This window comes from Vicugna pacos, chromosome 3 (assembly GCF_048564905.1).
Source record: "Vicugna pacos chromosome 3, VicPac4, whole genome shotgun sequence".
Lineage (NCBI taxonomy): Eukaryota > Metazoa > Chordata > Mammalia > Artiodactyla > Camelidae > Vicugna > Vicugna pacos.
In genome coordinates, this window is record NC_132989.1 from 46,095,383 (window position 1) to 46,110,598 (window position 15,216).

Genomic DNA, 15,216 nt, shown 5'->3' on the forward strand with positions numbered 1-15,216 from the left:
TCTCACAAGGTTTAAGCTCCCTTTAACACTATAAAACTTACCTATGTATTAAGTTTGATGTTTATGTGTCTTTCTCTCTTGGATAAAATATGAGGTCCATAAGGGGAAGGATATTTGTCTGCTTTGTTTAGTGACATATTACAAGTGCCTAGAAGAGTGCCTGACACATAGCAGGCATTCAATAAATATTTCAGGGGTGAATAAAATATTTCCTGAATACCAACTATATATCAAGTACAGTCTACAGGAATATAGTACTCAACAAAAAAATAAGTTCTTGTCTCAACCTTACATTACCATTAAATTCCAAAGTCCGTAAATAGAGGAACCATGGCTAATTCTCTTTTTTTTTTTCACCCATGAACTTTCAAGCAATATACTATATGTATTTATTCAGAAGAGTAATGAAAATATGAAATGGTAAGTTTTACTCAAAAACATTAGCTAAAATTAAGCTATACAGTGTCTCTAAGGTTGAACTGTTTTCTTTAAAATGATTAAATTTATTAAAACTGACAATATACCACTGCCTTGTCATTGAAAATAATTATTCTTTGAAATAGCCTAAGGACCTAAAGGCTAAAAATCCTAATATGTGGAATACCATATCGCATATTAAACTAAACATAAAAATAATTGAAATATTTCACTTTAACCGAAATTGTATTTTTCTTAGTACTGAAAAATCTGCCCTACTCAACACACTATTTCAAGTAAGTGGTTTAGTTTTATAACTTATTATTTACTTGTATTTTCATGGAAATTTACTTAATTTCCTTGTAATAATTTTTGGCCCAATCTCTGCTACTGGGTTATTCACCTAAAGTAATGAATAAGAAGGAATATTTCCTTAAGAATGATGACCACAGCACAGAGGAAATAAACACATCAGCTACTGCTTTTAGCTTGAAATTCTTCAGAATTTACTAAGGAAGTATTAGCAGTCAATAGAAACTGCTTTCTAATAGCAATTTAATGTTTGCATTTGGAAATAATATTTTAAAATATTAAGGATTCTGGAAGGTAGATTATTTCAACAGAGATTTACTTTCTCAATACACATCAGGGCTAAAAAATGGGAAATCTGTCAATTCATCAAGTTCACATTTGAATCAAAAAAGCAGTGAATCATCATTTACTTCTCTACTCAAAATGCTGAGCCTTATAGTACTGATCACTCAGGAATGTATGAGTGATAGTTTTCCCTAAATAGTTGGGTTTTATACTATTTTTCACATTTCATTATGAACCTAAACTCAACTCACACTTTCTAATGTAAGCATCACTGATTAAGTCATTGACAAAGAAGTGAGTATTTACCTATTGGAACTGAGTCATAAATAAACAATATATTTAAAAATAAACAATTTCATTAATGATTAAACATCCATCATTATTGTTAGACATAATACACTTTCATATGGCCTACGTGTTGGAAGAAACTTCCAACTAGGCTGGAAGAAAGGGACTTTCATCATGTACAGCTGCCTCCACTGACCACTAACAGAGCTAGCTCAAAATGAACATACTGAAATGTGTCTCATCCATGTAATTTTCAGGTTGAAATAACATGTACACCAGAAAGAGAAAGAAAAATACCATATGATATCACTTATATGTGGAATCTAAGGGAAAAAAAGACAAACTTATTTACAAAACAGAAACAGACTCACAGACAGAGAAAACAAACTTATGGTTACCAGGGGGGAAGCAGGCAGGAAGGGATAAATTGGGAATTTGAGATTTGCAGATACTAATATATATAAAATAAACAAACAACAGGATTATACTGTATAGCACAGGGAACTATATTTAATATCTTGTAGTAACTTATGGTAAAAGAATATGAAAACGAATATATGTATGTTCATGTATAACTGAAGTATTATGCTGTACACCAGAAACTGACACATTGTAAACTGTCTATACTTCGATAAAAATATGTATACAAAAAAAAGAAACATTTCCAATCTTCTCACATGCTGTGATTCTATATACAACCTTGAAACCCCAAAAGAGCAGTATTGCTTTTTTTTTTTTTTGAACTATCAGGTATAACTAGAAACAAATGGATTAAGACTAAGGTGTTTAAACTTCTATTACCTCACAGTTTCTTTTGAAATCTCAGCTCACTAGTTTGGCTTTACTACCCTGTAATAAAATTATTGTGGATTTTAGTCCTTTCAGAGGAAAATATACATACACTATTTTAAAAAGTCAAGATAATCCTTAAACTTTTCAAAGATTTTCACACTTCTGTTTCAGTAACCACCACAGCATTCCTAACAGATATGGTACTGTGTTCTTCCAGGTTCATGTGTAAATGTGCCTTTCTGTGTGCTGGAATATATGAAAGGCTTTGAAGAAAATAAAGGAATCTACAGAGTTCACAATAGCTATAAAGGCTTTTGGTTGTTCAGCTGAATAGACTACATACCTTGCCTATTAATTCTCCCAGTATGACATCTTCATGATTGAGAACCCATTTCTTGTCCTACAGCAAAGAAAAAGAACAATTTTTTTTTTTAAGCTCAAGTATGAAAGCAGTTCCTTTAAGATGCATCTGAGGCAGTGGTAAATAAACCTAAGGGATATTTCATTCTGACCATTCAATCAGCACACTTAAGAAGCTGTAACCTCAAGAGGTTATAAAACAGATTTAAGAAATGTTACTACACAATAGCATTTTAAGATCTACATTATAGCAAATTTCTATCAGAATTCTCAGCCTTCAAAATGATAGTATCCTTGTAACTAGAAGACAGCATGCACTCTCCTCTCACCATAAAGCCGAGTCAATGCTATTATTTGTCATTTCAAAAAAGTTGTCATCAGTACGTGATGGAATTTCATTTTGCAATGTAAAATTCCAATTCTCACTTGATCATAAATATTTTTCTACACAAACCACATTACTGAGAGCTATTTTTCCACAACCAGCCATGAATTATGGCTGTCTATGACACTGCATAAAGTCCCACATCTTTCCCAAGTAACTTTCTGTACCATAATAAAGCAACAAACATCAGCAACAAACAAATAAGAACAAGGAAGGAAAAATGAATGATGCAAGGAAGAAGGAGAGAAAGGGAGGAAAGAAAGGAGAGAAAGAAAAATGAGGGGATGGGGGAGAGAGGGAAGAAAAGAAAGTCCTAGAGGGATAGATTTTATTCTTGAATTTTAAAATCAATATACAGACTGAAATATAACTATGATCTTTAACAAGTAACTTTAACAAGTAATCCACCATCCCGAAGTGAAAATCCACCCTAACTATGGCTTTAAAATGTCCTGGGCAGCCATGCGAAGTACTTTACCTTCTGAAGCACCATGTGACAAATACGTCAGAGAAGGGAACAACAGTGATTTTTTAACAACAACAGTTTACATGGATCATCTGTAGGGGTTCAGACCAGTCCCCCCCCCAAGATGTGCTACTTTGCCACATGGATTGTTCTGAGCTAAAGACAGTTGAGACCCTGCAGACTCAAGGGAAAATTTTACTTCTTCCTTAAAGAATTTAATTTGGGGGCTTTGCCTATAATAAGAGTTATTACCAGAATTAACTATTTAGGACCTATCTGTATGACAGTGCTAACGTCCAAATTACGAAACATGTGCTCTTCTTTTCAGTGAATGACCCTCCTCCTCTCTGAATCCTCGGGTCCCTATTCCACTCCTCAGCTCAGGATGATATAGACACCTCATTTTACGTTTCTATCTCTGAAACTTCGCATAATATGTGTGGGGTTCCTGTATGCACAAAATTGGATTTGACATCCTGCTGTTAATCAGTCTCATGTCAATTTAATTCTTAGACCAGCCAGAAGAACCTAGATGGGTAGAAGGAAGTTTTCTCCCTCTGTGACAAGTTTCTGAACCTAAATCTAAAGCTAGAACGATAAAGGTCCTGGAAGAAAACACAGGAGAATATCTGTACAACAAAGTGGATAATCATGAGCAAAGCTTTCTGAGGCAGGACACCAAAAGCATAAAAAAGAAACAACTGGAATTCATCAAAATTAAAAACATTTCCTCACAAGGCTCATTTTTAAAAAAAGAAAAGTACAACTCCAATCTGGGAGAACTTCTGCCATACATATAGTTGGCAAATAATCTCCATGTAAAACGTAAAGAGAACACACACCTCAGAAACATAACGACCAACAACCCAATTAAAACAAAACTGGGTAGAACACTTAACAGAAGAGGATGGACACAACACTGTAAACTGACTATACTTCAATTAAAGAAATGCAAAAAAAACCCCGAAAAACAAAGGATGGACAAATAAACAATAAGCACATCAAAAGAAGCTTGACATTAGTCAGTTAGTTAGTCAGTGACATTCCGATACAAACCACAAGATGCCACTTAATGCTATTTGAATACTAAAATTACAAAAATTAACAGTATCATGAGATTATGAGCATGCTTCTCTGCAGTTGGTGACTGGGGTGGAACAGTAAAAGGACCCTGACTCTGTAATTTAAATAACGGCTAAGGTGTTACTGGTGGGGAAGGGGATGAGGGGCGCTATTGTCAGGGAAAGGGTTTAAGGAGGGGGAGGGGAGGTTGAAAGGGATGTGGAACCATTATTTACTGTTGCCAGAATGACTGCTACCTAGTGGTCACTCCTAGTTTGAGGTCACAAAAATAACCTTCCCAGTAATGGGTAGAAAAACGCATCAGTCAATACAAGGCCAGGAGACATGATTAAATGTATAACCAAAAAACCTAAAATTGAGAGGAAGAAAGTCAAGAATGACGTTGTTTTTAATCTGTTTTAGCTAAAATGAAGACCAAAGAGAAGCAGCCTAGAGTCTCAGAATTAAGACTTGTGACTCAGTCTATAAAAGGGAGGGACAAAATCCCTCAGGGGGGCCTTGGTGGCAATTTGATAGGTGAAATTTTATAGAAACGTGGGTAGAGGGGCAAACTCCTGAAACCCTGAAGAGGGGAACCACCCAACTCCTCTCTTGGGTAATGTATGAAATACTCCTACTGAGGCTGCTGAGTGGTTGAGAAAGGCAGGCAACTTCAGATAGATGATGATACTCAAGATTCACCTCACACTATCCTTCTGACCCAGATGATGACAGATGCGGTAACAAAAGGAGGTCCAACTCTTTTTATAACTTTATTGTTGGGGGAACAAAAAGCAAACAAACAGACTACAGCAGAAGATAATTCAAAGGTAAGATAGGGAACAGGGACATTAAGTAACATGGAGTTTGGATCCTTGACTTTCCCATTATCTTTACTGACCTCTCTTCCTGTCCCTTTCGTTCCAAAGGAAAGAAAAGTCACACTCAGAAGGGTTGCTAGAAACAGCTGCAGCTCCCTCCTTAACAGCTGCTTCAGAGCTGGTATCTCCTACAGAGATTATACCACATATTCTTGTCTTTAGCTTTGCTCTGTTTTGTATAGAGAGAGAAGGAGGTTTGTGCAACATTCTTGAATCTGGAGAAGAACAGAAGGAATGGAGGCAAACTGCCTCATTCTCTTCCAAGAAACAGGAATAGTAGCATCTCCTTTGGTTTCACAGGTTTAGTAGTACTGAATGAAAATAAAGGTTGCACTGAAGTATAAATCAACAGAAATGAAATAGACATAAAAATACGCATTCAAAGAATAACGAAGAGAGTTGACAGTTTTATTGTTTCATCTGCTTGCCAGTGATTTGTGACCATATAGGAATATCCACAAACCTATGTTCAAAACTAATGATTACATCTGCCTGATGCCGAAACTACAAAACACTTGACTTAGAGTCTATGTGTTACTGACATTCGGATTCTACTCCTTATGTTAATTCATGAATACTAACATCATTACTGTGGTGAAAGAAATAGATACTTCCCCCATTTATCAGTTCTCTCTCAAAATGAAAAAATAGAATTCTGAAACATCAAATTATTTGGTCTAAATTGGATCACTCATTTTTAAACGGGGGAATGGGGGCAACTCTAAGATCTTGATACAGTTTTTAAAAACTTATGAAATTCTGTGTTTCTTCAACTCACCAGAATACTTTTTAAAACTGCTTAAAAGTCGATTTGAAGTCAGAACATAGTACAGGCAGAGGCAATTAAGTATTACTACTTGTCTGAAATCCACACTGGTAAAAAACAAGTGGGGACACATTTCTAACATGTTCCAGATATACCTGCTTGCTAAATCTCAGAAGAACGCCTATTACATTGGCAGGAAATGCATTACCTCCACTTCGCATTGAAAACCAAGGCCCTGAGAAGATAAAATCCTGAGCACAATCACATAGGTACTAAGTGACAGAGTTAAGAACCTTGATCTTCTGTCTTTGGCCTACCATTCAACAAGTTCTGCCTTGCTTCTGACTGGTCTCTTCAGTGTGGTCAAGAGCATTACATTTACAATAAAGCTGAGTAGTACAATAATTTTCTGAGTCTAAATTATACATCTAAGAATAATATGTCAGGTAATTGAAAAGAAGGGTCAAATACGGAACATACTATCTATAACCTGAATATTAAAATCTTAGATATTTATCTACAATATATGATAAATGAGTGTTATGTTACTAGATAGCCTATTCATGCACCTTGCATAACCTTCATAACACACCTCCTCCCAACCAACTTTATGGCAATAAGTTGCTCACCTCCCAGAACTTCATCCTACTCTCTACATTATAAGTAGTTGTCCAAATCCCAATTTAGAAACCTTTATTGGAAGTGTAGATCATCCTTTATTTCCATGGGAAATTTAAAATTTTCCAATTTTCAGTACATCTTTAAAACATAGTTGTTATAACAACATTTCCCAGTCAAGTTTTTAGGATATATCAAGCTATTTGTATACTGTTTCAAAAATCTTGTGGCCTCCAAAATTGGGTTGGAAAATACTGCCAAGTCCAAACTACCCACTGAATATCAAGAGAAATTCATTTAAACTTCAAAGGTAACATCAGTGTTACCTAGTTTAATGAAAAAAAGAAGCAAATGGCAATTATAATTTAAAAGTAAAGTAAACTAAACAATGAGAAATATTTAATTTATAGATATGAGTAAAAACCCGAAAGAGATTTTTAAAAAAAATTGTGTTAGAGCAATGAAGGTTTCTTGGTTCCCAGCCCTGTGCTGCTACCACTAACTAACATCTGTAAAACTTTATTACAATGGTGGATGTTCCTTAACCATTTGCATATTTGTTTCCCTATACTAGGAATACTGCTCCTCTCCTGAGCTCAATCACTATAGCCCATCTTGCTGTTGAATATACTTCTCACTCTACTAGAAGAAAAACACCAAAGAAACCTGGATTGGAAAGGTCATCCAGCCCAACCATCCAGCAGAGATCATCCAGCCCAACCTTCCGCCCCAACAGTTACCATCCACCCATCCAACGGTTTAGTCATCCACTCATTCCACAGATCTTTATCAAACACTGCTTTCACAGCAGATGAGAATTACGACTTTAGGCAACTGAGAAATAACTAAAACACCCTGTGATGGGGAACACTCAGCTCAATCAACAAAGTCAATCTAATTTTCAGTTGCCTTAATTCTCATATGGATTTTATTAGATTTCTCTCTTATCAATTGGTTCAAGTACTGGAACATCCCTGTCTGCTACATAACAGCAAATTATATGTTTAAGGACAAAAACTACATCCTCCAGGAGGCACGGTTTTCCAGTGTTAAATGTCATACATTCCTTGTATCATTTTTTCCCATGAAGTAATTTCTAAGCATTTCTGAAAATATATGTAGTAAGCATTAAATATATCTGAGAACATACATATGGTTAAATTAAAATGAACAATACATCATGATCTACTTAGCTTCCTGAAACATATGTACATCCCACACCACCTGTTTATGTTATATCCACAAATAAAAGAAACAATACCATAATCTTCAAACTTTTCCTTCATTACCAAGATAAATTCATTTCACTAATTTCTTAGCACAGTGTATTCACTGAATCATTAACTATGATATAGGGAATAGGTTTTTTTCTGTTTCTAAATGTATCTATTCATTCGAAAATTGTTAGCAGGGAAACAGTGGATTTTCAAGAAGAAGAATGTGGAAGGACATAGGCATTCCCAACTGATTATAAAAAGTTGAGTTTTTAATTGAATGAGACATATGCCCAAGAGTGGAACTGCTGGATCATATGGTAGCTCTATTTTTAGTTTAAGCGATCTCTGCGGTGTTTTCCACAGTGGCTGTACCAATTGACATTCTAACAGTGTACAAGGGTTCCGTTTTTTCCACATCCTGCCCAACATTATTTGTAGACCTTTTGATAGCCATTCTGACTAGTGTGAGGTGATACCGCATTGTTTTGACTTTCATTTCTCTAATAATTAGAGATGTTGAGCACCTTTTCATGTGCCTGTTAGTCGTCTTTGTGTCTTCTTTGGAAAAATGTCTATTTAGGTTTTCTGCCTTTCTTTGATTTGGTTTTTTTTTTTTTTATTGAGTTGTACGAGCTATTTGTATATTTTGGATACTAATCTCTTTTCAGTCACATCATTTGCAAATATTTCCTCCCAGTCCATAGTCAGCAGGTTGTCTTTTAGTTTTGATGATGGTTTCCTTTCTTGTGTCAAAGCTTCTAAGTTTCACTAGGTTCCATTTGTTTAGTTTGCTTTCATTTCTTTTGCCTTTAGAGGCTGATCTAAGAAAATATTGTTACAATTTATGTCAGAGTATTCTGCTTATGTTCTTTTCTAGGAGTTTTATGGTGTCATGTCTTACATCGAGGTTTTAAACCATTTTGAGTTTATTTTTTGAATATGGTATGAGAGAGTGTTTTAATTTCGTTGTTTTACATGTAATTGTCCAGCCTTCCCAACACCACTGTTGGGATTTTACCATTTCATAACCTAGTTTTCATATCCTTGGACAGAAGGCAACTAAATTTAAAAATCTTTTGGCTAAAATAAGTAATTGATGAGGATGTCATGATTTACAACTATTAACTTGCCATGACACAGATTTTAGACATATTTAAGAGCTAGAAATTAGGCACTTTGATAGTCATTGGAAGACAGGGGCTGGAGATAAAAGATTTTTGTGGCCATATGAGCCCAAGAAATCACAATATACCTTCCAATGGCTCATCTAAGAAAATAGTAGTTAATCTTACTGGTTGATTTGTGAGTGAAATTGAGAAGAAGAAATGGGTTAAGTTGGTCTCATTGCTCTCCTGGGAGTTGGCTGAGGCTGCTGAATCTGTTTCTAATAACTTCTGCTTCTGCCCCTGTCTTAAGTTTGGGTTCCCCTCGAAGCAGATCCCGAGACAAGAATTCAAATGCAAGGAGTTAATTTGAGAAGTGCAAGTAAGTAAGGAAGTAGCGAAGTGATACAGACAAGTGGAGGCAACCAATAAAAGGTAAGCTATTAAGCCAATCACCTAACTTGGGCAAACTCTGTAAAGTGATACAAGTCACATGCCTCAGAACTAGCCCACTGAGGGGTATTCATAGGCATACTCCTGAGAATCATTAGTTGAAGCTTGTAAGGAAAAGGACTGTTATACCCTGGCAGTTTGTGCAGCAAACATGGGAAGAGGAGCCCTCTGTGGAACTAGTAAAAAGATCAAAGATGATGCCTGAAAATGAAAGGTGGCCAGAGTACACTGAAAGGTGCAAATAATATGAGCACTGCACTGACAGCATCTCCAGCAACTCTTTACTTTACATGTATCCTGATTTCTCAAAGACTTACAATCCTAAAGGATGTCTCTCCTCTAGAGCTTCCTGTCCCTCTTGTCCTTAACAAATCCTGTCTATACCAGAGTACACAACTATCTTACGTTGCCTCTTTCTAGCTTTACTCCAAATCTCCCACATATATATTTATTTGTAGAGTCTAAACTACTCATTGAATGTAAAAAGAAATGTGTTTAAATTTCAAAGGTAATACCAGTTATACCTACTTTAATAAAGACAAAAAGAAATGGGCAATTCTAAGTTAATAGGCAAACTAAACAATAACTCAGATGACTTCGGTAAGCTAAACAAATACTCAGTATAGTTTACAGATATTAACATTTGGGGTTTTATCTTAATATTTAGTGTGAGTGTTGTTTTTGCTGACCTAACCCTAAACCTCTATGCAGTATTTTGGAGTATATACCTATGCTTCCACTGTTTCTAGTTAGGAGACTTATAAATATGCATCCAGAATTCACCCTTGTTACTAAGAGCGGAGGTGTTCATCACGTGGAAGAAGCAAATACTCCAATATGCTCTGTCAGTAACAGCCATAGTCTCCGCATTCTTTAAGCATACTACAACTAGCATAAAATGGCTTCCTGGTCTTTTTCCTCAAAAAGCCATCAGAATGCACCTGATATGTTTCTAAATAGATGATTTAAGTCTTACCAAAAAGACATAATGATTAAAAGGACAAACACTGCTAGAAAAATTTTCCAGTATCTAAAAAAATCTTCTGAGATAGTATTTTTTAAACATTAAATTGTTTACATACTCAGGACACTTAAAAGTTGCTTATAAAATGAAATTTGTAAAATTACATTGAATATTCTAATTTCATTTTCTTAGGGATGATATAATTTTAAAGTATCTTGAGGCCAAATTTCTTATCTGTGAATGTGATCAGTCTTTTTAAATCACATACTTTTAGGGTAAAATGGTAATTCTGTAAGAAAACATGTATAATCTGCTCAAAATCAGATCTTGGAAATGAATTTACCTAACAAGGGTTATTGTCCATGTTTTACACCAAAATTTCGAAGTAAAAAGAATGAAATTTAAGTAAAACAACAGAGATTATAAGTTTCCTTACCAGTTAACACAATTTTAGCACCATATTCTGCAGCAGAATTCCATGCCAACTCTATTTGCTAACTCAAACCCTGTTTATTTCTCAGAATAACTCTGGCTTTCAGAAATTAACTAGTAAATATGGATAAAAGGTAGAAAGAGATGCTGAAGCATAAAGAAGCAATATTGATTAAAGTGCTTGACAAAGTGAATTAAAGGGAAAATTTGTTTCTGAAACACAATTAAGGCTAAAATTCACAACTAAGCCATGATGTAATTCCCAATTTAGTTCCTTATAGTAGAGTGAGTTTTTAAAACTCAACCTTTCTCACAATGAAGCATGTCACAGTATGTAGTAGCTTGTAGGAAGTTAAGGAAAAGTTACTCTGAAAAATTTGGGAAATCTTTCTACCTCTTTTCTATTCTCTGTATCTCCATTATCGTAGAGAAAACATATTTAACTCACAGAAATTGGTGTAACAGAAACTTGACAGGTTTTCAATAGATTCACTCTAACTGATAACTTCAAACTGCATTCATTCTAGCCCAAGAACTGCAAATAAAATTTACAACTTAAGATTTATCTAAAAAGAATAATTCCTTTTCTGAAAGGGATATAAACAATAAATGGGGAATAGAAGAGTGGAAACTAGAAAACACACACCTGTGACTACAATGTAACAATAAAAGGTAATCAGACTCCCTTAGAAGAAAGTAGGACCCCTGACGAGAGCAGTCAAGAGGTCTGGTCTAGTTCATAGAAAATACATGAATGGGCTCCACAGAGTCAGAGACACTACTAACAAAGACTTTTTAAGGACTCACTTTGAGGCACAATGTCATACACAGGGAGATATAAAACAGTCTGGATTATACCAGACTATGGCAACTCGCTAACAGAAAGCCAGAACAGCAAAAATATTATGTTTGGAGACAATGGAAGCTGAAACGCAGCTCAGAGTCTGGCTTCCAATCCATCCCACCATATACATACTTGTACTGAATTGTGCTAGAAATTCAAAGACATGTGAATTAAAAAATAAGCTGAACAGAGTTCCTATTCTCAAGGGCTTTAACATAAGCATATGGAGACTAAAGAGTCAGACATATGAATAGTCTAGAGCTGGGACACTGAGGTGCAGGTGGTCAGTAGAAAGAAGATGGATAAAGAAGCTTCACAGAAGAGGTAAAAAGGTTTCCCAAATTTTTCAGAGTAACTTTTCCTTAACTTCCTACAAGCTACCAAACTAAGAAAACCATAAAGTTTTGCTTTGGGTTGTCAGACGTCATAGTGCTTGTGGAAAGAAAACAGCTATGCTACTCCCAAGGGTCCTTGAAAGGAAAGGGTTAAGTGTAAGCTGTTTGGGGTGGACAAAGGCACAGGAGGTATGTACACCTGCTCAGGGGTGGAGGACAGGGTTGGTCAGTGATCCCAATGCTTCTTCATCTGTGGGTGGTGACTGTCATCATTCCACTAATGCTAGCGTTCTTATTCCCAGCCTCTCCTCAGACCAGAGGGTTTGTTTTCCTGTTTCATTCCTAACAAATTTTGCCCCCTGTATACCAGGCAGCAGTCTCTGCCACAGGCCCCAGGAGTCATTATTCCTATGGAACTCAATGTTATACATAACTGGAGGGGAAGAGAGGAAAGGCTGGGGAGAAATACAGTCCTGGAATTTTAAGACAGACTCTAAAAGCATAAGGGTATATTCTATTAGGCCCTTATAAAATGGTGGTTATGACCCATACCTTAAATACATCATCAATAAATTTAACAATCCAAACATCATTGCAAGCATTGCTTCTCTAGGAAAGTTCATCTCCAAAGAATAAATCAGATATACACTTTTAAAGTATAGTCTGTTCAAAACGTTATTTAAAGTGTCATAAGAGTAATATAACAAATGATAAAAGTCAGAAAAAAAGAAGCCATATTGTATTAGAGAAGTCAGAAAAAGCTTCAAGAAAGAGGCAGAATTTAAGATAAGCCTTGAACATGGTTATAATTCTGATACACTAAAAGGAGAAAATAACTTTAGCAAATGCATAGAAAAATGCGGGAATCTTCTAGGGAGAGTGATTACACCAATATGGTGAAAGCAAGGAGCTGTTAAAGGGAGTAGAGTTGGGTGAAAAAACTAAAACTACACTTTCTGACCAAACCATGGAGAGCTTTAAATACCAAGCAATCTAGCATTCCCTTAATCTTATAACCAGGCATCTCTAAACTTGTATTGTGTAACCCATTAATTTTTTTTAATGTGAGCATTTGTTCCACTATACCAATACATAATATATCCTATACAGCATAAACTAAAGTGATGCAGTCACTGGGCAAACTGGTATAAATACAACTTCCCTTGCTTCTTTTCACTAAGTGTAACTGTAAACCTGGATGCAATGCAAGGAACAAGGAAAGAACTCTGAAAGACGATAAGAGGAAAGTGCATGGCTTTGGGATCCCAGGAAAGGGGGGACATCATAGTGGCAGGATGACTTAGTCCCCTCCACACAACATAGAGAGGCTTAGCTCTCAACCTAGCAACAGAAGACAGGCCAGACAGGCCCATTCTCCTGGGCCAAACAGCCGTCCTCCCCAACACCAGGTGAACCCAGGACCCTCTGCAAGGGGACTGAATGGGAGTCCAGCTAAAAATAAGCAGTCAAGGGAAATACTCTCTTTCCCACTGCGTCTGAGACTCCCCTGCCCTGACAGAAGTACAGGATTGGCCCAGAAGTACCAGCAGGAGGGACCCCAGCACAACAGGCCACCAAGATTGGGAAGTGCTCTGTCCCTACAGACCTGCTATCTCCCTCCCTGATCAAGATATAAAAAGGTAGGTAAGTTTCCAGCAAGGGAAAAGCTGCCACAAAAGGCAGCCTAGCCCGGGAAGCCTCTTTGTCCTTCCCAGACACAGGCAGCTGGGGTGCACTCATGGAGAGAATTACACAGCAGGCACCCACTCCCAGCCCGGGAAGTGCTCTCTGTTGACAACAGGCAGGGGACTTCAGCCAAAAAGCATCGAACAGCCTGTGTGCCGGAACTTCCGTCCACCACAGGGAAACACCTGGCAGCCCACCCAGGGGAAACTCTGTCCATCCCAGTATAGCTCTAAGGGAGCAAGTGGAAACCAGATCAACCAGCAAACCAAAATAATACCACAAAGGCTCTAAAATTTAAATGATCACTTAAACCACAGTCCACAAAAGAAGGCCAGAAGTTGCATGCTAAACCTAAACAAGGTAACTGCCTGCAAAAATGAAAGATTTAAGTAGGACCCAGAGTCTCCTAACAACGTAAAATGTCCCGAGTACAATTAAAAATCACCCATCACAACCACAGGCAAGAAATCACAACCTTCATGAGACAAGACAGTCAACTGATACCAACACTGAGAGAGATCAGATGTTAGAATCACCTGACAAGAATTTTAAAGCAGCCACAGAAATGCTTCAACAATCAAAATCCCTTAAAATAAATGAAAACAGATTATCTCAGCAGTAGAAACAGAAGTTATAAGAAAAGTGAAAAACCTAGAACTGAAAAACTCAGCAACAAAAATAAACTCACTGAATGAGCTCAGTGGTAAAGTGAAGATTACAACAGGACAGAATCACTGAACTTGATCAGTAGAATTTGCGCACTTTTAACAACAAAAAGATTTTTCAAAAAATGAACAGAGCCTCAGGAACCTGTGGAACAGCAACAAAAGGTCCGACATTTGTATCATCCCACACATTCATGCTGAAAGACTACTCAAAGGAAAATGACTGAAAAACTCCCACATTCGGTGAGAGACAGACCAACAAACTCAGGAAGTTTCTCTCAACTTACCTTAACTAAGGCAAATCATAATTAAATTTCTGAAAATGACAGACAAAGAAAAAGTCTAGAAAGCAGCCAGAGAGCAATGACATATTACCTGGAAGGAGACGACTCAAGTGAAAAGTTTCTCCTCTGAAACTATGGTGTTCAGAAGGAGGTAGCACAGTATTTTTCACGAGTTGAAAGAAATGTGCCAAACCTTTTTTTAAGAATAAAGGGAAAACAGACATTCTCAGATCAAGGAAAACTAAAACAATGTGATCAAAAATAAATATAAACAGAGTTCTAACACTTTCTTCCTACTCCTCAATGAATTGTTTTATGTACCCAGACACTCCAATGGGGCAGACACTGAAGCCAGTCAGAAGGGTAATAGGATGAGACACTGTAAAAGTGACTTACAGGACCTCTGTTTAACTATCATAACAACTCTGTGAGAGGAAAGAGTTGAACACAGCAAGTCATTTTCACTTAGTTCCTGCTCATCTTGATATTCATGGTGATTGATGACCTGCAGTCAAACTGAGAACTAAACTGCTGGAATATTCAAAAGTTACTCAGTAATGCTGGTCCATATGCCTGAAGTGGCAGGTCAAGATGAATATGT

At 36.5% G+C, this 15,216-nt stretch overlaps 1 protein-coding gene across 10 annotated transcripts in view; it reads right to left on the bottom strand.

The window, feature by feature from the left end:
- The window catches only part of FER (FER tyrosine kinase), a 399,630-nt gene that overhangs the window by 132,642 nt on the left and 251,772 nt on the right, over nucleotides 1–15,216 (bottom strand). For all 10 annotated transcript variants that reach the window (XM_072958302.1, XM_072958299.1, XM_072958307.1 and 7 more), the window contains one exon: nucleotides 2,438–2,494. In XM_072958302.1, the coding sequence (XP_072814403.1) occupies nucleotides 2,438–2,494 (57 nt within the window). The remainder of the gene's footprint in view (nucleotides 1–2,437; nucleotides 2,495–15,216) is intronic.